We start from the raw sequence: 22,882 nt of genomic DNA, 5'->3' as shown, positions 1-22,882 counted from the left end.
GAGGGTAATATTTCAATCAGTTGTCCCCTCACAGTGCACAAATAAAGCACACGTGGAGCAGTAACCTGGTAGATTTTTCTTTAAAGGTCATCCTTTCCATCAAGGTCATAAAAGTTGGCACTTTGAAAAGATTTATTGCTGCTCCTGTAGTTTAGCTTTCTGAAATTGGACCTTAATGAATCTATAAATATGCTACCTCTTAAAATATCAAAAAACACAGCCTATTTGAAGCATAAGCATTCAAGTGGTATCAGGCAAATGAGTTAATGCCAGGGTTTCCTATATTTCCTACAGGAAACCACCACCTTTCTTTTCTGCTATGGAGGTAGATGCTACAAGCCTGGGAAGCTTCCAGAGTGCTTCTCATCCTGAAGCACAAACTCTGGACTAAGTTCAGCATGAGTGTAGGAGTAAACACAGCAAACATACATCACTTAAAGCAGACTTTGATGCCACCACACTACACATGACAGCGTACATGACAGCAAACCTCCTGTCCTGTCAGTACCAAGAATGCTAACATTGTTTTCCAGAGTTATTTGGCTTATTGAATAGAATTATAGGTTGTTTATACACTTAGAAAATTCAAGCCTCCCCTCAAAAAAAAAAAAAAGCTTGAAGCAAACAATAGTAAAAGGCATCAACAGCAGAAAGCAAACCTTGAACACTAAGTCGTTCTCACCTTTATCATGATAAGAACAAAGGGGCTGACTGCCAGTCCCAAGTTCTTAGGGTGTCGTAGGCACTGTACTAAGGCCCCATAAGAACCACCACAATTCCTACCCAGACACCTTACAGATGGGGGCCTACAGTACGGTACATGATTCCAATCCAATCACAACCAACACGTGAGTCAAGAATGCAAATGACAGCCATGAACACTTAGAAACTAAATAGAAACTCAAATGTCAAAGTCATGATTAGCAGAAAGAAACGTCCATAAACCTCAAGATTACCTAGGGCCTTGAAAAGTTCTTCTCGTACAGCTGACGTGAATTTTCTGACCAAACACAATGTTGTCACAATGGCAAAGAGTAAATTGTAGGATAATACAATATAGAAATTTCCCAGCCAATTAAATCTTCCAAAGTCTCCAAGTAGATCAAATCTAGTGATTCCTGTTGAAAGAATAAATAAATAAAAGTCCTTAATAAAGTGAGGTGCATTCATATCCCTAACAAAATACAGTTGAAAACAGGTCAGATTCCACAAACCTTCTCAGATATTTGTAGGATGCTTTCTCAGTGCCCTGGGAAGGCTTTGGCATGAATCATGTGACTGTTTCCTAGCAGGTCAACCCAAGCCAGCCCCAACCTTCATGTCTGTACCTGTCATTGCATGTGATACACGGAAGAGTGGCATGAGTGTCTATCACGTATTTAGAGTCCACACCTGAAGTAAAGAGAACGCTCAGGTGCCATCCACTAGAGCCTGTTCTCCCCCACTACTTCCATAGGAATGACATCTATTACACTCCTGCAACCCAAATTCCAGTGGCAACACCTTACACATTCCTATTTTTTACTGATTTTATTCAGCTATAAATTTTTCTCTGCTCCCCTTCCTGCCTCTCCCCTCCCCTTCAACCCCCTCCCAAGGTCCCCATGCTCCCAATTTACTCAGGAGATCTTGTCTTTTTCTACTTCCCATGTAGATTAGATCCATGAATGGCTCTCTTAGGGGCCTCTCTGTTACCCAGGTTCTCTGGGATTGTGATTTGTGGGCTGGTTTTCTTTGCTTTATATTTGAAAACCACCTATGAGTGAGTACATGTGATAATTGTCTCTCTGGGTCTGGGTTACCTCTCTCAATGTGATATTTTCTAGATCCATCCATTTGCCCACACATTTCAAGATGTCATTTTTTTTCTGCTGCACCTTACACATTCTTAGTGCTCATCACATAAGTGAATAAATAGGACCATTTCCTTACAATACACCATTGGCAGAATTTCATGCTACCATTTACAAAAGTAAGAGAGGAATGTCAGGAATGTGTGAAGATTGTATCACACATGGATTTAACTTACTTAATTCAATCAAAGACACATTTAAAATCTTTTTAACTGAAAGAATATTTTAATCAGTATGTGACTCAGGTCCAAAACCTATCATAAAGAGGGCATGAGTGGCAGGATTTTCTGGTAAATAAATCCTACCAGTCAGGTGGATAAATGGAGTAAGAAAGGCCACGGCAGGCTTGAGGAAGACACTGAGGGACTACATAGGGCTATATGGACCTACAACAAGAGTTACAAGAAGAAATAGCTACTTCCTCTAGGACTACACAAACACAGTTATGTACTGCATATGCTACAGGCCATTTAAGGATTTTATGGGTGATTTCAAAAATACCTTTGACTCAATCTCACATCATCAACTGGCTTTTGAATTTGGCTTTCTGCCCTGATCCAACAAACTTCCATCAACTGCAAGCCTCATAGAGAAGCTCATGGGCAGCAGAAAAATCTCCCTATGCAAACAGTACAGTAAGAACAGGGCATTTCAAAAATAGCTCCGAAGTCACTCCCACCTGGAACCAATGTGTGCAAGTTTGAAAGACATTGCCGAAGTGTTTTAAAAATAGATGAAGATTAATGAAGACATTAGATAATACCTTACAAAAAGAAATTTAAAAACCAGATACCAGAAAAGCCTTCAGTGCCTGTCCTGTATTGCTTTAAGATGATGACAACTTTGGCTTCAGTCTCTCAGTGCAAAGCCTAAAAGAAAGGACTTTGTTTAAAGGAATGGATGCCTAATAAGATACCTTACTTTTCAAGCTGAGTTATGTAAACAGTTATGGTGCTACCAACACAAGCCTTAAGGCTTCAGCGAACCCAGGACTGGCAACTGAATTGATCCCAAGAGTAAAGATCTCCTTAAGTGTCTGGTAAAAGCCATAGTTACCCTGTAAGAAAAGCACACTCAAACTTCTGCACCTAGATGGTTCCCAAAGGACAAGCTGAGTAGGCCCTAGAAGATGTCTACTACTATGGGTAAGTGCAAAAAGGGAGGACTAGTGTAGATTTAACACATGTATCTTGTGTTTAATGTGTGCATTTGATTATCCATTCTTATATGTACCACTGACACTCCATACAGACAAATCACTTGATACAAATACAAGGTCTAATATTTTCTTGTTAGTGAACCTGTGTGGGTGTGCAGACAGCACTTTGGACCCCTGCTGTCAACAAGGCTGTGGATAGCTTTGCGCCGTCCGTGGAGCAGAGCTGGGAGGTCAAATCAGTCACATCAAGCACAGAAGTGCTAGGACAGTGAGAAGAGTGGACACAGACCCTAGAAATGAACCCCACTTAGAAAATAGAAAGTTAGGGTCCAGCCCTAACAGGATATCTAAGTGAAGAACAATCTCGAGCTCAGGGTATTTCAGCAGACATACACAGACACCCAAGAGGAACAAAAATGCCAGTTCACAGTGTTGGGTCTGAAGACACTATTGGTCCAGATGCACTTTAGAAAAAAAAAAAACTGTTCAACCAAAATATTCAGAATGAGGATTCCGGGAGGCAGGATCGCCATTTTGGACTGCAGTAGAGGTTAAGAGCCAGTGGCTGGTTGTTTTGCTTTTCTGACCTTCAGGTTGAACCCCAATAACTGTCTATGAGATTTTATTAATCGTGCTACACACACATACACACACACACACAAACACACACACACACATGCACTCAGGCACGTACACAAAGAAGTTTCATTAGACAGCAATGAGGCACAAGGTCATGTGACCTGGGTACTACAACACTTTATGACAAGCAATGCATTGCCTCCCCGACAAGGACTCAACCAAGAATGTTTCATGAGTAATTCCTTCCAAAACAACCTTTTTTCTATTCACAGTTTTAAAAGAACTGGTGCACAAAATACAATGACTTTAAGAAGGAGCATGTTGCCCCACCCACATCGTAAGTCAATATAACGCATGTTCTCTCGCCCACCTGAGTCAACTTCTACTCTGAGCAAGCATGTTCATGTTGGCGAAACTGCAAGAGGCCATTCAGAGCATTTGTAAAGTATGGGACACAAAGGGCCTGAAAGTGATGTTATCAGTAAATTATACAAGCTGGCCTAGTACACAAGCATCTGACCTAAATATCCATGATTTTAATGCAAAGGTGCCAAAATAACATGTGTTCTTATTAAATTTATTAGCTAATTTGCATTAAAAATTAATCTTTAAACTCATATGATTAGTTTCAACACCATCCTCACTATGTTTCCATATACTTCCCCTAATTAGATTTATGAAAAAAATTTAGCTAAGATAGTCTATAAAATAAGCATGACTTAGAGACAGTAATGCAATAAAATCCGCAATCATTCTAAACATCCATGCTTTCAGGATTGGTATAAGCAGGCACACTGAATCAATTGTCCTGTTTATTAGGGGGGAAAAAGTCACTATAAAATTAAGCTTTTGCTCTGTGGGTAGAATGAAAGATGAAAATTAAAAATCAAAGACTAACTTCTAACATCTTTAAATTTTTATGTAATTAAAATCTTTAAACATGTATTTATCTTATGTGTATGTAAGATTGTGAGCATGTACATGTATGTGCCACAGCAAGTGTATGGGAGTCAGAGGAGAGCTTGTGAAAGTTGGATCTCTCCTTCCACCATGTGTGTGTTCCAGGGACTGAACTCAGGTTGTCATATTTCGCAGCAAGTGCCTCTACCCATTGGGCTATCTGGCCAGCCTCCACTTTTAATAAACATTGCTTGTTTGTTGTTATGTTGGGGAGGTTGCATATACCAGATACTAAGGAAATCAGATTGGTCAGTCTTACTGTGAAAGTATGTTTTTGTTAAATTATATCCATAAGAAATATAACTATAGGCTTCAGGTACTAGCCAAAAGGTAATAGAGGAGACGATATTTTCTCACCTACCTGAATAAACTTAAAAAGTGGATGTAATATCCAAATAATGGTTTCGAGACCCTGGTCATCAATACTTCTTCCAAGGGCAAATAAGGCCATTACCCTCCGTAAGGAGGAAGGACTCAGAAGTCAGCATGAGGATGGCTTAGTGAGCAGAGAGCTGTTGGAGTGAAGTTCAGCAGAGCAGAACTGATCAGAAAGCCCAAGTATGACTATTACAGCAGCCACAACCTAGCCTCCAGTTCAGAAGCTAGAGGAAGGATTGAGCCTACTACAATTTTTAAGAAGTCTAAATCTGACCTATAAAGGAAAATCACAATATAAACTGGAAAAGCATACTTGACAGGATTAAGAGCTGGCTAGATACTACAGAGACTGGCATACTCAAAGACAGCAAAAGAACACAAAATAGAACAAGGAAACTAACAATGTCAATGAACTACACTGATACCCAGTGGCTGATGATGCACTTGCTCTCCAGAGTCCCTGGAGTGGAGTTGCAGAGACACTTGGCCTGTGACATTCTAGATATGTAAAAAAGAAGACCTGAGTTTAATTCCAAAACAATGAAAGTATAAAGTCAACCCCTGGGTGTTGCTGGCCAGCCAGCCTGACTAACCTACTCAGATGAGCACCACATCTGCCTGTACACTGCCATGCTCCCCTTTATGGTCATAATGGATTGAACCTCTGAAACTGTAAGCTAGTCACCCTCAATTAAATATAATCTAAAATCTCATGTTCAAAAATAAGGCAAAATAAAGACATCTTGCACATCCAAACAGCACGGGATTTATTATTACCAGCAGACTTGCACTGCAAGAAATGTTACAGAAATTATACCACAGAATTATAGTAACAAAAACAGCATGGTACTGGCACAAAACATATACACAAATGAGGTAGAATAAAAGACACAGAAGTATAATCCACTGCCACCTGGTTCTTGGCAAAGGAACCAAAAGCACTAGAGAGAAACAGCCTCTTTAACAAGTGGTACCAGGGAGGCTGAGAGGCTTCAGTAAGAACCAAAACTACATCCTGCCTCTCCTGCATAAAATCAACTCAGAAGAGACTAAAAACTGCAGTGTAAGCAACAACTTTGAAGCTACTAGACTATAAAGGTAAGAAATAAGATACAGGCACAGGTTTTCTGGGCAGGACCACATCAGCTCAGGAAACAAAAGCAAAGGAGACAAATGGGACTGCATCAGACTAGAAATCTGCATAATAAAAGAAACAGAATGAAAAAGGCCTACAGAAAGGGAGAAAAATCTTTGACATCTATTTGTTTAACAGATTAATATATAGAATATATTTTTAAAACTCAAAAAAATAAACACCAGAAGAGCAAATAATTCAATAAATGAACAACCGAACTGTTCTCAAAAGAAAATTTTAAAATGACAAATAAACACACACACAAAAAAAAACTAACCTCTTTACTATCGAAATGCTACCAAGATTTCATCTTACCTCAGACAGAACTGCTTTTTTCAAACAAATAAAACAAAAACCAAAAGCAACAAATGCTGATAAAGGTGCAGAGAAAGGAAACCTATTCACTGCTAGTTAGAATATAAATTATTCTAGCCACTATGAAAACCAACACGGAGGTTTTTCAAAAAGTTAGAAATTGAACTTCCATATGATCCAATAGTGTTTTTTCTACATATGCTCTCAAAGGAATCTAGGCAGCTCACTACTGATACACTATGGACATCACTGCTCTATTCACACAACTGTAACAGTGTGTAAGCCTTCAAGTAACCAGTCAAGCAACTTCTCAGAGCTATGTCAACAGACCAACAAAGAAGTTTACCTCTGAGTATACAGCTGAGGAAGAAAGGGCATCAAGGGAGAGACGAGATGGCTAGAAATAGGCAACAGATGAGGTCACACCAGGAATCAAGTTTGATATCAATACTCTAGCTATCCAAATCAAGACAGGCTCACACAGCTATTTAACATGAAGGCAAAGGTTTAAAGTACAAGAATGGAAAAGTGTCATAAGAAAAGAGAAACAGCTATTTTTAACACGACTAAAAGGAGACTTCAGAAAAGAGTTACAAGTAATGCGCACCACTATCATAATTACAAAGTGTCCGTTCACCAGGGACCCCACATTTATGCATCTGACCCAAGCTTTAAAGTATGTGAAGCAAGCAGACAGACAGACACAAGAGAGGCCCACAATCCAACCAGTGTTTCCACAGTCCTGCTCTCAACGCAGTCGAAACAAGTGGACCCAAGGATCCAGAGGACGTGAGGGCACCTGCCAGCCAGTGGACCCAACACTGAAAAACGTAGCACCAAGAAGATGCGAATGTCCTTTCCTTCCTACTGTGTCTTGCCTACTCAACAAGCTGAAATGATGCTATACATGCAAAGTGCATTCCTTCACATTGACATCAGCAAAGAAACTAAAAAATACTAAAAATCAAATCTCTTAAACATCCCCAAATGTTTGGGAATAAAATATCATACTTCAAAATATCCCATGAGTCAAAGAAGAAATAAAAAAGTATTCTTAACAAAATTAAAATGCTCTGTATGAAGGTTTGGGGGAGATGCAGTGGAGAGGCAGCACAGGGAGCCAAGGGTGGAAGTAAAGGGGTAATACAGGAGGGGGCACAACAGGGGGGCAGCACAGGGAGCCAAGGGTGGAAGTAAAGGGTTAATACAGGAGGGGGCACAACAGGGGGGCAGCACAGGGAGCCAAGGGTGGAAGTAAAGGGGTAATACAGGAGGGGGCACAACAGGGGGGCAGCAGGGAGCCAAGGGTGGAAGTAAAGGGTTAATACAGGAGGGGGCACAACAGGGGGGCAGCACAGGGAGGTAGCAGCTAACGCAGGGGATGCAGCCAGGGGGGAAAATGAAGAGGGGGGCATGACTGCAATGGGAAAGGGGTTGCAGCCAGCAATACTTAGATCAGAAAAAGACCTCAAAACTCAGTGAACTCAGCTCCAATTGCAAGAAAGTCAGAAAATATACTCGAAAGGACCAAATCAGTGAACTAGAAAGTACAAACAGAAAAATAAAATGAAATCAAAGCTGCTTCTCTCAGAGGATCAATAAATCAATACATATGTATGCACACTGTTCAGGAAAAGAGAAAGAAAACACAAAAGATCTGTGTCAATGTTGAGTCTCCACTTCTACTGCTGGCTGAGGGAGCTGCCCACAGATCTGACACTGTTGCTGATATTAACAAAACTTGTTCAAGCTGAGTAGGGCTCTTTCCATAAAAGAAACTGAACTGTTGCTAAACCTTTTACAAAAAGTAAATTTCAAACCAGATGGCATCATCAGTGAGCAATAGAACACTGAAAGAGGAGAAACAAGTCTATGACAACCACCCATGGAAATTCAAGTGCTTCTGAACACATGTAGTGAGGAAATCATCACATACACATCAAAAGCAGAAAGAAGCTTCAAAAAAAAAAAAAAGCAGGGGAGAACCACAGAACAATGTTATCAAAAACACTGAAGAAAAAGTCCTCAGCCAATTTTCATCATATTCAATCCAAAAAAGATAATACATCATGACACATGGAGCTCACCCAAGAAACCGCAGGCTAATTAATATTTGAGAATTAATATAATTCAACATATTTTGAGACTTAAAAAGTGTATAGTTGTCTCAATAGATGAATAAAAGGCATTTAACAAAATTCACCATCTATCTTGGTAAGAATTCCAGCAAAGCAGGGAAAGAAAGGGGCATCCTGAACACGGCAGGTGACAACTAGAATAAATACCTCAACTAACAGACAACAGTCGAACCCTTCCTGCCAGTGTATGTAGTGCTTGTCAGATTGCTAGGGCTGACTACTTACTTGCTATAAACTCACTTTGTTTTAACTGAAGGCAATTTAATGAAGTATTCAGGTAAACTTCAGTATGTGAACTCAAATATAAACTAAAATCCAATGACAGAGAATAAAAAGGAGAGTCTAAGAAAGAACCAATTTTCAAAGATGAAAACATCTAGCCCTTTCCTGAAGGAACTCTTTAGAGGAGGTCCAGCAGTCTCCCAGAGACACTTTCTCTCTTTTGGTCTGGCTTCAAATCTTACCCCACTCTCCACAAAATCATAAATAACAAGAAGGCCCAGAACCCATTGCTCCCGTGTGGATTCCTCTCAGGAGTTCAGGAGGGAATCAAGGTGGATAGGAAAGAATTGGATACAAGATGACAGAAACACTGCCCTAACTTTCACGTGCTCTGGCCTCTTGGATGTAAGTGTCCCAAAGACTAATGAGCTCTGCTTTTGCAATGACCTGTGCAGCATTGAGTGGGACCCCAGGGCATCCCAGAGTTACCATGGGGCAAACGGTGGTCAGAGGTGTAGATTCTGAACAAACGATGAACGGTAGTTAGGGAGCAATGAAGGAGACGGCAAGGAGTTGACAAAGGAGGAGGTGACAAATGGGAAAGCAGGGGGTAATAATGAAGAAGGGATACGGGTGTGAGATCACAAATGTCAAATGGCACAGCATGGGACAACCCAGGAGTCAGCAGCAGCCTGCACATACAGACCTTATTAAGTGTTTTAGTTTGAAATTCATTTTCAGATGTCTAAATGCTGACAGAAGAAATGAGTTCAAAACCTTCCCTTCTTAATGCCCACTGGGTAGCACAGAATCAAGACTCTTCAGAAGGAACAACAAAGTCAACAAAAGAATCATAAGTTAATTAAAACTGCTTATTTGTTATTATCTTTTATTCAACTAGATATAATGACATTATATACAAATTTTCCTGAGAAATTTTCAGTATGGATCTTCAAACTACTTTTACATAGATTCTATAATTGGAATATATAAATTAAACATATGTTTCACATCTGCCAGGGATGGATATCTGTAAAAGCATCATTTACTTCCATCTTACATTGAGAAACAGGAAACAGGCAAAGCCCACAATGAAAAGCAACAGTTTACGCAAATAAATGACTCTTCAAGAAACAGAGAGTTCTAACAAAGTCCCCAAATCAAGATGCAACAAAAGAGAATAATCCACTTTATCTCCTGCTAGATGACAGATTATTAGACTCAGATGAGAAGACACCTAAAATATGTATAAGCTGATCTAAAGGGTATTTTTGTTTCAGTATCATAAATACTTTCTGTAAGTCAGCATTTGAACCTTGTATAACTTATAAGTACAGAAAAGGTTTTTAAGATAAAAAAATAAAAGTAATTTTGAAGCGTAATTAGCAAATGTATTTCAAAGACCATTGTCTGCACCTGAAGAAAAACTTCAGAAGAAGAATAAAGAAAACCAACCTTCATTTGTTGTCTCCACAGAGCATGATAAAGAACACACTGGCAACTATGTGAGAGATGTTTTTCAAAACAGAGAAGGCTGGGCATCTAGGGATGACTGGTTCACTCTTCTGAACTGACCTTTAACAACCATCTCCGCTAGTCACACTCAGACCGTATTAAACAGCAGTCTATTACTTAAAAGCATCCACTATGCCAAAACAGAGACTCTTCACAACCAAAGTCTGAGCACACAACACAACAATGCGCCAGATCACAGGCGGCACAACAATGCTCTTCCAGGTTTTAAAGGGCTGAATGCAAAAACCTTACATTTGCTACATACAATAAACTACATTCATTTCATCGACTTAAAATGCCTGATCAAAATAACCCTCACTCCTTCTTTGTAGCAAGTGATAAGCTTATTAAGTTATTTAGTGGACATTTTTCAATGAATACATTTCCCTCATTCAAATGTAGCAAGCTATCTGAGAGTAATGCTTCAATGAGCACGTTATGTCACATCGTGCACTCAAACCTTGAGCTGGATGTATGGCAGTACCCATAATGCAACAACAATAGCAGCTAATGATTTCTAAAAGAAATCAGCTACAAAAAAATTTTCCTCTTCTTTTTAACAACCAGATTACCAAACTAACTATGGTACTCTGGATTCAGTGTACTTTCAATTCATAGTTGAAATTATCCTCTTCACCAAACTATCACTGAAATAGAGAAAGGTTGTATGTTAGGTTCTATATTTTGTTCTGCTGTGTCCCATTTCTCCTAATGACAGATGCTGTGGGCTGATCTTACAGGAGCAAAGGAGACCATGCCAAGGTCAGATCTCCTTGTGAGAGGCGAGGAGAGAGGGACATTTTCACAGCTAGGAATGTGGCTAATGCATCCTCTATTCTGGTCTCAAGCTTTTCAGCTGGGGCATCACAATCCTGCTCTTCAGCGGGGGCACACTCGCCACAGCTCTCTGGATCTCACCTTCTTAAAATCAAAGACTCAATCCTAAAGCATTAACAGAAGAATTACAAAGTAACTCTCTAGTTTGCATTTCCCATAATGCTGAAATAAGGCTTTATCTCTAGTCTAGAACTTCGCTTTTCTAATGCTGCGGAAAGCCTCTGTGAATCTGTTTAACGTATTTACTCGTTTCATCTATTCAGTGCCCCTGGGCATAACACGCATTGCAGTGCGTGCTGCTGTCGTACAGGGCGCCACATGACTCACTGTACCGCAGCGCACTCCGCTAATCCTGTTTGGACAGCTGGGTCCACGAGCTTCTCAGCTGCATTTTAATTGTTCCATCTTTTTTTTTTTCTTCTTATTTATCTCTATGGCAAACTACTCAGGAATTTAATTTGTCAGGCTTCAAAAAGTAAATTTCGCCATTAATTTGTTTTCTTTGTATTAAGTCTATACTAAGCATGTGATTTTTCTCCCACAAAATTGAAATACATTAATGGTTATCAATTACTTTTAAATAACACATTATAATAAGTAAGGTTTGCAAAGGTTTAAAATGGAAAGATGGCTGATCACTACCATTATCTGCTTGACTGTCCTAACAGATGTAGCATTTAGCTTCAAATGGTGGCAATAATGTGCATCTTTCAAGATTAGACACCATAAGCAGATGCGTCCTACTAATCAAACATGAAAGAGACATAACCACTAAACAAATGGCCCATGGAAAACAGGTCTCTTTAACACTTACACTTGAATTCTACTTTTTATTGAAACATAGAAGACTTTGGAAAATTTAGGAAGAAAACCACTTTCTGACATAGCTGCAACACTGATGGCGTGAGCTTCAAATTAAAAATGGAGGCAGTGTCTGAGTTAAAGCAACTCCCAGGCCTGCAGCTGCTATGAGAGCCAGGGCCAGAGTTCATAGATGAAATCTGTCTGGTCATTTTCCAATCATTAATTTCCAAAGTTAAAACCTAAGTCTAGAGAATTATATAGAACTGCCTACAAGAAACTTCTGCCTGAAATAATGTTTAACCAAGCACAGCCTAGAACAATGCTTTATAGAAAGAGCCAAATGACTTACGACTCAACTCTTTCAGTGACAAAAATCTGTCTGCACACTGATAATGTAAGGAAATGCTATGATTGGCAGGCACGTGGAAACAAGACAAAAAAGCATCTTGGAATTGGCGTGTGCTCCCAGGGCCTGCACATCATGCTCAGCTCTATTTTCATGGACACAAAGCAGCTTAAAGTAGGTTTACAAATTTTTAAAAGCACACACTAAACTATACATCTAGAAAGACATTTCATAAAAATTATTTTTTTATATTTTCTAGGCATTAAGCTTTTTTAAAAGTCACAAGTTTCCTCACTAGAAGATTCTTTCTGCCCAACTTGTGAATTAGTGAGGGAAAGAGTCTATTGTTTAGGAAAGGAATGCTTTAAGTGCTTAAAAAATAAATGGCCTTTGTTTAAGAAAAGCACTTGCTTTGGTACGGCCCTAAACACAAATCAAACACAAAATAATATAAGAAGAAGTATTACAATTTTAAAGATGATTTTAAAAAACTTTACCAAGCAAAAGTTAGAAAGATTTAGTAAAGCTATCTATAAAGATAATGATTTTTAATGAACAGTTCTCAGTCAAATTTACCCAGTGTTCTTGACATCACAGGCAGAGCAGAGCTCAAGACTAGGATTGACACACAATTCCCAATGATCTGTGGAGAGAAAGGAAGGAAGTGAGTAGTAAAACAGCAGGGGCAAAGAGCGTACTCAGTACAGGGCAGATACCCAGAGCACTTGCTAGCTCCCTAATCACACTAACCATGAGAGTAAAATTTAAACAGAATAAGCCTTTCCTTTAATTTTATAGAAATTAAAGTTATTTCTATGAATTCCACAAAATACACATAGTATAGGTACAAATACAAAGTCAAAGAATATTTAAATCATACACATTTTATATTATTGATGCGGTTGTTAATTTGAAGCTTTGACAATGAAATAAAAAAGAATGCCTCTGGACTTCTGACTAAATCTTAAAGACAGATTGCTGACAAGTTCTTTTATCTACTCTGACCTGTTTGACTTTTATACAATTCAGTCTTAAATGTGAAAACACTAGAAACCAAAATATCTAGACTCTAGTAATTCATTTTTTAATGTATCTTCTGTTTACTCTTTCATCTTCAATAGGAAGCACTGAAAGCACCAATTAGTATTTATAGTCTCCTCAACTAGACACTGGCTACTGATTGACTTTAAAAAATCTGCACCTTATACATCTGGGTCGGCGGATAGACAGATATGTATGTATATGTGATATGTATTATAGAGGGGGTTCTTTGCCATATATACACATACATACAAACACACTTTAACTAGGCTGTAAATACAGACTACATAATAAAAACGGAAATGGGCCAGCAGCTTGTAACCATTCTTCTTAGGCAGCATGTGAGAATATTTTACAAAGACACATTTATTACGTAAGATAAGAGCCTTTATTGTTCTGGAGCCAATGACATATTGTATAAAGTCAAATTAGCCTCAGACCACACTGTTAATAAACAGAGCTCTTCCTTCTCACTTTAATTATTCAGAATTGAAATACTTTGTCTCAGCTACTTGTAGCAACTAAGTTCTTCAGATTTCAAAAAAGTCCTGAAGTACAGTTAGCATAGTCCAAGTTACTCATTAGCAATATGTTTTCTTTAAGAAGAAAAACAGTCCTTTCAGGAGCATTCCACAAGGAGCTACCAAGCTCTGTAGTTCTGTGCATTTACAAGTGAATGGACACAGTCCAAATTACACAGAGCACATCCTTTGCCACTCACTCAGCATTCTGAAATCTTCCTTTGTGTGTCCGCCGCTTACAAATACCTATCGGCCCGGATAAGCCATTCGGGGTGATTACTAACTAAAGCTTGTTTGTCTTGGAGCAAGAGGGAAGCCACAGCACACAACTCCACCTTACCTTTGTCATCGTTGTATCATCCTTCCTGGGTGTAAAGTTTCCAAAAAATCTGAGGCTATAGAAACCAACCACAGAAGACACCATGAGATAGCTGGAGGAATGAAGGAAAAACGCTCCAAGGAAATGCACATTTCCCCAAGTCTGAAGCCCACGGGAAAAACAAAACACAGCAAGCCCCTGAGGCTTGAGAAGGGCTGACTTGCTTTTTCTTCTAGACAAGTGTCTTACTAAATTACCCTTGTCCCAGGAACTAGACAGGAAACTTGTTAACAAACGTAACATTCAGCTGAAGAAAGGATACAAAATCAGAATGATTTCAAGTGCAGCTCCCACAAAGCCAAAAGTGGAGAGAGAGGCGCTTCCTATCCCAGGCCCCTGCAGGGAAAACACTCCTCAGAACCAGTGACACCATTACACAGACAGTTCCAACTGGGAACATCAACCTTAAAATAGCGTGAGTCTTCCAAAGGATGACTGACCTAAGCACAAACTTGGCAGCACGCTAATCATTTTAACAGGTTCAAAAATAACCTGAATAACTGTAAACGTACTTTTAAGTTTCTTGCCAAAATGATATCAATATGATTACTATTATAAAATAGAACAATCTGCTATTTGAGAAAAGCATCTTGAATGTTCTAGGGAGATTTTTTAAATAGACAATAGTTTAGAGCAGAATACAGACATAAACCAAGGTAGAAGTAACATATAAAAATTATACCATAAATCCTGCCAAATTTAAGATATACTTACAAATAATGTATATCCAGTTTCCTTTCCCAAATTTTTTCAATAATTCATTATAAAAGTGTGACTGCTAGCACATTTTTAAAAAAATGTAAAGTAATTTAACACAATAAAAAGCAATGCATAAATTCTCACAAAAATTACCCCAATTTAAAGACCTACCTTTACCAAGAACTTAGACAAAACAAAATAAATAATGTTCAGATACTGATAACTGAGAGCAACCATCACTCCCCCATTAAAGCAGGAACAATATTTTCAAAGCTTACTGATAGAGATTAAAGGATAATCTCTGAATGCACATCATCATTTCCCTGGTCATTTTAAATCACAATGGTAGCCAGACTAATAAAACAGAAACCAATAAATAATATCACACACATTACACATACATTCTAATTTAGACATAAAGGAATAAGAACACCGTGGCAATTCCGTTCATGAATAAACCAATAAATAATATCACACACATTACACATACATTCTAGTTTAGACATAAAGGAATAAGAACACCGTGGCAATTCCGTTCATGAATAAACCAATAAATAATATCACACACATTACACATACATTCTAGTTTAGACATAAAGGAATAAGAACTCCGTGGCAATTCCGTTCATGAATAAAGTGATGGCATGGGACTTACCATCTTTTTGTCATTTAAGAGAATACGGACAATGCCAACAGCAAGTGGTCAGGTTTTAGACATGCCATCCCAAATTGAACCCTAAGAAAATCCCTTGTTGCAGGTGTCGGGTTCCCAATGCAGAGAAGAGGAGCCTCCTCCTTCCTCAAGGCAGGACCCAGAAGCAGTGGAGCACATGATTAGGGAGCAGCACACCATACCATCACGGTCCAGCATGCCATCACTGTCCATTCCTCCGCAAATGGAAGCTACGCTTTCATAAATTTTATACTAAATTCATCCATTTTTCTCTCATTATGCCTTTTGCTATTAAGACCTCTACCGTGAACCCAGTGCTGGATAAGGAAAAGATCCTACTTTCCTACACTACAAAGGTATACTGGCCAAGATGGAAAGATGTTCTGGAATACTCACTGTCTCAAGAGAGACTAAGGGAAAATTAAAAAGAGTTCATACATTTACACAAGCATACAGGGAGCCCTTGGGGTACAAGTCACTGTACTGAACAGGAAGGAGATGACACAAAATGCACCCCACTCTTTTGTTCCACTATACTGGGGTGAGAGTCAACAGAAATCACAGAAGCAACTTCCTGGTGTGGGAATTCGGCATAAGAAAAGACAAAGCCGAGCTGCCGAAGAGGAGGGCCTTTGCAGCAGGCCCTCCAGTGAGAACTGACGGTGAAACAGGTGATAGAAGGTGGCAGGAGGGCCCAGACACACTGCTGGTTGGGAAAGTCAAGACAATGGCTAAAAAAAATTAAAAGCAGGGTACCTCCATCTCAGGTGAAAAGAAAGGCATTAAGACAGGGACTGACTTTTTTTTCTGCGAGAAAAAAATGGCAACATCTGGCTTACGAGAAATATGACATAGTAAGATCAAGAGGGTCTTAAAGACACCACTATGAGGACTGGAAATCCTATTGACCTAGAAAAACAAAATGTACTTCAAAATGTAAATCAAGTAACATTTTATATATTCAAAAGCTACCAGGTCTGGTGGCCCACACCTGTAACCCCAGTATACAAAGGAGGTAGGAGCAGGAGAATCAGACATTCAGCCATCCTTGGCTCCAGAGGGAGTTTGAAGCCAGGCTGCGCTACATGAGATCCTGTTCAAAAACATAAACACATGCATGTCTGTGTACATGAGTGTGTGCATGTATGGGCATATGAGCATGCATGCACACGTACACACACAGACACCACCACCATTAGCCGCAGCAGCAGCAGCACAAGACAGCTGGAAAAGTGTTGCACGCTAAATATTGTGGCATACATCTGTAACCTCATCACTTGAGAGACTGAGGCAAGAGCATCGCAAAAGGATGACAAAAGACAGCAAGTCAACTACAAATAGTTAATGATATATCTCTTCCTAATAGAGCATATATTCAAATATATCCCAGAACCTAACAAAAATCATCAACTTTTTATTTGGGACTATTTTTGAGACACGGTCTTAATGTGTAGTCCAGGCTGGCCTTGAACTAAAACTCAAAACATTTAGTCTCTTAGGTGCTAGGAGCGTATGCACGGTGATGTGCCCGCAAGACTAGTGGAAGCACCGATCTTTAAACCAGGTAAAAGGTAACTCATGAAAACAGTACATCTGGACTCTCATTTGAAACAAGTGTCATAAATTCTGTGAAACTTCTGACACTCATTTCCCTCCACACACACACACACACACACACAGAGAGAGACACACACACACCACACACACATACAAATATGTAGCAAATTTGTTAAATCTGCTCTTTATACAACACTATTTTAAAGCATGCGTTTTCTTTAAAGAATTCCAAATAAAAACTTCAGTAAAAAAAATCAATATCATGTCTGACATTGAAGTCTATAAATAACACTGATACTTGAAAAAATGCCCTAGAAACCAAAGTGTGCATGAGTGCGTAAACATGTTTGTGAAAGCTCTTTATTCAGAGAAAGTCACAGGGTTTGGGATGCTTACATTCAGAAAGGTGTTTCCAGGAACTTACACAAAATATTCAAACACACATCTAAAAAGACTTTTGAATGCATTTAACTTTACCCTTGTTCCCTTTGGCATTGCAGTCTCATCAACCAGTAGGCAAAGAATATTACACGCCACCAAGAGGACCGAAATGGACTGCAACAGAGAGAGAGCTGTCAGGTCCCAGTTTCAAACACTCCTTTTGACAGTGCACATCACCTGTGTCTTTCAGAATGGGGAAGTACAGTTTATACAAGCACTCCGAGACAAACTGCAAGCATTTTGTAAATTATGATTTCAAGATTTATGACAGAAGGTAACAATACGGATGGATTTACTGTGTAGACTTCCCAGTGAGAAGTCCACAGCTCATCTTAGAAAGGAAATCCACTCCTGCAGCTTCTGGAGCAGCAGTTATGCTTTGTGTTTTCTTAATTCTACTCAAGCAACACCTGCAGTTCCTGTTGCATGGGGAAGTGTAACCTTAAGGATTTATCTAATTGTCATTCATTTCCATTCTTTGCTGTGCTGAATTTTTACAAATTGAGATACAGACAGATTTTGATTCTGTTGCTAGAAACCCAGTTAACTGGAAACAGCTCAGCTAAAGGAAACAGTAAACAAAAGACAATACAGTTTATTTAAGCCAGCAAGCAACTTCTTACTGTTTCAATAAGAAGTAGAACCATAACAGCAGGATACACCAGATTTCTCTCCCATGCCGAAGCCTTTTTTCGCCTCTCTATTAGAAAGAAAAACAAAGTAAAAATTTCAGCAATTTCCAAAAATTCTCTCCAGGTTCATATTTTCCTCACAACTCATTATATTGTGACCAGTGTACATTATTTTTTGTTTTCTGAAAAACATAAATTTTAAGATAAATTGGTTTTGTATTTTTATCTATAAACTATAAAAATCCATTTAAAATTAGCTTGCTACATTAAAAGTTCAATGCCATGAAGCTTAAATTTCAGCTTAGTAAAGACAATGTTGCTTTTAAGAAAATATATCATTAATAAATAGCTCACTTTTAGGATGACGAATATGTGTACTTGACACACATGTAATACTGACACAGGCAGATATTTGAAGGAATAAAGGAGTGTGAGTGATAATCCCCTCTAGTCTCAGGTCCCAAGGCTGAACATCTGTTTTCCAGAGGCTTTAAGGGAACTTCCCATTCTAGATGAAACAATCTACTTCATATCACACCCGATCCATGCTATGAACACTAGGGAAGAGAAATTGAACTTGAAAACCATCTCTAGATGTATTAGAGCAACAAGTTAAGGAAAGCAAGAGGCCAATATTGTATGATGTAGTGGAGGTGAGCCCTCTCTGTGTGTATCCATTCCCAGCAAGGCAGTTTTCAATATGGAGTTAGTATGGGCCCAAAAGTCTGATAAATCAAGTAGAAGTCAAGAGACAATGCATGGCATGGGCCTTGAGTGGCTCAGCAGTTCAGAGCACCTGCTCCTCATCCAGACCTGGGTTTGGTTCCTAGACCCACATTGTGTGGCTCACAACCACCTGTAACTCCTGCTCCAGGGTTCTGTGTGTACCTGCACACATGTGGCACACATACAGCCAAGCAGACACACACACACACACACACACACACACACACACACACAATTTTTTTCCCTTTACATTTGTGAAAGAGGCAAAAGCAGCAGCAATGCTGAGGCAAACTCTCAGGAAACCCAACAAAGCCAAGGAGTAAAAAAAAAAAAAAACAAAACAAACAAGAAGCTTGGAGTTAGCAAAGAAGTCAGAATTTTAGAGGGCAAAATCCCAGAGAGAAGAAATGGATTAAGAAGTAAGCCTGCCATGTAGATCCCTTCTTCCTTGAGACCTCAGTAGTGAGAATGCTATGAAAAGGAAGAGAGAGATAGGTGAGAGGCAAAGCGGCCGGGCCCAACCGAAAGTCCACTAGGAAGTAGAGTCAGAACCAATGAAAAGCAATACCTTAGAAAAGAGACAGTCAGACAGTGTACGGCCACTCTAACAGCCTACCCAAAAGAAGAAAATGTCCTCCAGCTTCTATAATTTTAAGAAATATCCAGAAATCAGTCAAACATTATCAGGAGGTAAAGAAGAAACAGAGCCAACAGGAACAGACCCTCAATTGTCCACATACAGACTAACAAAAGAGGCCTTAATTGATAGTCAACTAAATAAATGACAAAACAACAAAACTCACAAATAAATCTGAACCAATGAAAACAGCCAAATGAACATCCTAGAGCTGAAAAATACTGTAAATGTAAAATGAAATGAAAATGTAAACAAATGAAAAATTCAATAAGAAGTTTAAACAACAGTACGGCACATCTGGGAGATACTAAAGTAGAAGACAGACCAGAAGACAGCATGAGAGGCTAGGACACAGAAAACAAATGATAGAGAATGGGGAAAAGTCTAGTGTGTATTTAACCAGAATCTGAAGAAATCAAAGAAAATGGGACAGATAAAAACTGACAAGGGGGCCTGCTGGGTGCCACTAGGGCCTGGTGGATGAAGGACACTGACATTCCCACCTGGAGTAACTTACCCAGGGTGGGGAGGAGAAACCATCAGCCAGCTCTGGTGCCTGGTGGTCAGCGCCATTAGAGTGAGCCAATATATGGTATGAGAGAGATAGAGAAGCAGAATGGCCTATGTTCTGTGGGGAGAGGCAGATCTAAAGAGGCAAAGGCAGTAAGGAACGGGCTGATGAGGGAAGCCTGCTTGCCACCTGAGGTCACGTTGACTTCCAGGCCTGGGCTGCTGCCAAAGGCCGTGAATGGGTCTATGGCCCTGTCTTAGCTGTGGTCTGTGTTGATGTCTGTAGCTCCTGTCGTCACTGAAGGCCATGAGGATGCCTGAGGTCTGGGCTGTCATATGTGCCATGTTGGTGCTCGAAGGCCATCCCACCACAGGGGCCACCCTGAGTGAGTGGCCTGCACTGCCACCTGGGGCCATGGAGACATCAGGGCCCAAGCTACAGCCCAAGACCATATCTGGGTTCATGATTTTACTGCAGCCAAAGTCCATACTGACAACTATGATTCCTGTTGCCATCAAGGGCAGTGCAATGCCTAGGAACCGGCCCACCACCTGGGGCCATATTGGTGTCTGAGAGCCACCCTGTGGCTGGAGCAATGCTGATCTGAGTGGCCTATGATGCCACATAGGGCCATGGTGACATCTGGGCCCAGCTGCTCCTAGGACCAGACAATGATCCCTCCATAGTCAGGTCTCTATGTTGATGTCCTTGGCCCATGTTGCCACCAAAAGCAACAAGGATGCCAGAAGTCTGTGCTACCACCTGTCCATGTTGGAGTGGGGACCATGCTTCTGCTGGTCCCATTCTGATCTGAGAGGCCTGCACTACCACCCTGAGCAATGGTGACAACTGAGCCCAAACTGTTGCTGATGCTCATATCTAGGTCTATGGCTCTGATGCAGCCGCGGTCTCTGTTGATATCTGTTGCCCATGTTACCACAGGAGCCCATTTGAACCATGTGTTAAAGTACAAGGGCTGAGCTAGCACTGGCTCTCACTGGCCCAGAGAGAGCAGCCCTCTCCCACTGGAGAGCTGACCCTGCCCCCTCATCCTGCCCCTCATAGGAGGCCCCCATGTGCACTTGGGAAAGCTGGCCCCAAGCTTCAACATGGACATGGGAGAGCTGGGTCTGCCCCTCATCTGAGGGGTGGTGATCCCAGCAGCCCAGATAAACCAAGTCAGCTACCACCCAGGTATACATCTAGGGCTTTGAGTTGGCACTCCCCAATATCTACCCCAGCTATGACCTGCTAGAGTACATGAGGAACTGGCCCTGCTCCATAGCCACAGGGTCTCCATAACTTGGGGCAACAGCAGAAGATCTGAGAGGAGATAGTGAGGGTCCAGCACTGATGGTGTACCAGAAGCTAGAGGCCTTGAACCAGACCAACAACTCACTACACAATGAACATTTTCAAGTAAAGCTGTTTGGACAGAAAACATGATACACTGCAGCTGCCAGTGTCACTGAAACTAATAAAAAGGCAATAGAGATGCAGGGAAAATGGAGGAGGGGCAACAAAAAAAATTGTTTGTCTAATTAATATTCTTATTTTTATTTTTATTATTAAAGTTTTTCTTGGTGGGGGACACTACAAGGGTGAAGGATAGATATGGAGAGACTGGGAAATGAGTGGAACTGAGGTTCACGATGTTAAATTCCAAAAAAATCAATAAAAAATTACGTTTTAAAAAATTAATCAGATAATGACCAATAAAGGTCTTGGAGAGATTAGGGATACAAGGGTCATACCTAAATATAACAAAAGCTATTTACAGCAAGCCGACAGCCAACATTAAATTAAACGGAGAAAAACTCAAAGCCATCCCACTAAAATCAGGAACACGACAAGGATGTCCACTCTCTCCATACCTCTTCAATATTGTGCTTGAAGTTCTAGCAATAGCAATAAGACAGCATAAGGGGATGAAGGGGATTTGTATTGGCAAGGAAGAAGTTAAACTTTCGTTATTTGCAGATGATATGATAGTATACATAAGCGACCCCAAAAATTCTACCAAAGAACTCCTACAGCTGATAAACACCTTTAGTAATGTGGCAGGATACAAGATCAACTCCAAGAGATCAGTTGCCTTCCTATACACTAAGGATAAGGAAACAGAGAGGGAAATTAGAGAAGCATCACCTTTCACAATAGCCACAAACAGCATAAAATATCTTGGGGTAACTCTGACCAAGGAAGTAAAAGATCTATTTGACAAGAACTTTAAGTCTTTGAAGAAAGAAATTGAAGAGGACACCAGAAAATGGAAGGATCTCCCTTGCTCTTGGATTGGGAGGATCAACATAGTAAAAATGGCAATTCTACCAAAAGTAATCTATAGATTCAATGCAATACCCATCAAAATTCTTCACAGACCTTGAGAAGACAATAATCAACTTTATATGGAAAAACAAAAAACCCAGGATAGCCAAAACAATCTTATATAATAAAGGATCATCTGGAGGCATTACCATCCCTGACTTCAAACTCTATTACAGAACTACAGTATTGAAAACAGCTTGGTATTGGCATAAAAACAGAGAAGTCGATCAATGGAATCGAATAGAAGACCCGGACTTTAACCCACAAACCTATGAACACCTGATTTTCGATAAAGGAGCTAAAAGTATACAATGGAAAAAAGAGAGCATCTTCAACAAATGGTGCTGGCAAAACTGGATGTCAACCTGTAGAAGAATGAAAATAGATCCATATCTATCACCATGCACAAAACTCAAGTCCAAATGGATTAAAGACCTCAATATCAGTCTGAACACACTGAACCTGATAGAAGAGAAAGTGGGAAGTACTCTACAAC

The 22,882-nt window shown here is 39.9% G+C and overlaps 1 protein-coding gene across 2 annotated transcripts in view; it reads right to left on the bottom strand.

Moving 5' to 3' along the window:
- The window catches only part of Lmbr1 (limb development membrane protein 1), a 119,494-nt gene that overhangs the window by 4,105 nt on the left and 92,507 nt on the right, over nucleotides 1–22,882 (bottom strand). For both annotated transcript variants that reach the window (XM_075954950.1, XM_075954951.1), the window contains 6 exons: nucleotides 18,176–18,252; nucleotides 17,589–17,666; nucleotides 14,445–14,518; nucleotides 14,144–14,234; nucleotides 12,818–12,884; nucleotides 957–1,118 (listed from right to left, as the gene is read on the bottom strand). In XM_075954950.1, the coding sequence (XP_075811065.1) occupies nucleotides 957–1,118; nucleotides 12,818–12,884; nucleotides 14,144–14,234; nucleotides 14,445–14,518; nucleotides 17,589–17,666; nucleotides 18,176–18,252 (549 nt within the window). The remainder of the gene's footprint in view (nucleotides 1–956; nucleotides 1,119–12,817; nucleotides 12,885–14,143; nucleotides 14,235–14,444; nucleotides 14,519–17,588; nucleotides 17,667–18,175; nucleotides 18,253–22,882) is intronic.

This window comes from Microtus pennsylvanicus, chromosome 21 (assembly GCF_037038515.1).
Source record: "Microtus pennsylvanicus isolate mMicPen1 chromosome 21, mMicPen1.hap1, whole genome shotgun sequence".
NCBI classification, from domain to species: domain Eukaryota; kingdom Metazoa; phylum Chordata; class Mammalia; order Rodentia; family Cricetidae; genus Microtus; species Microtus pennsylvanicus.
Note: the sequence above shows the minus strand (reverse complement) of the source record. Positions and strands in the feature narration are given on the sequence as shown.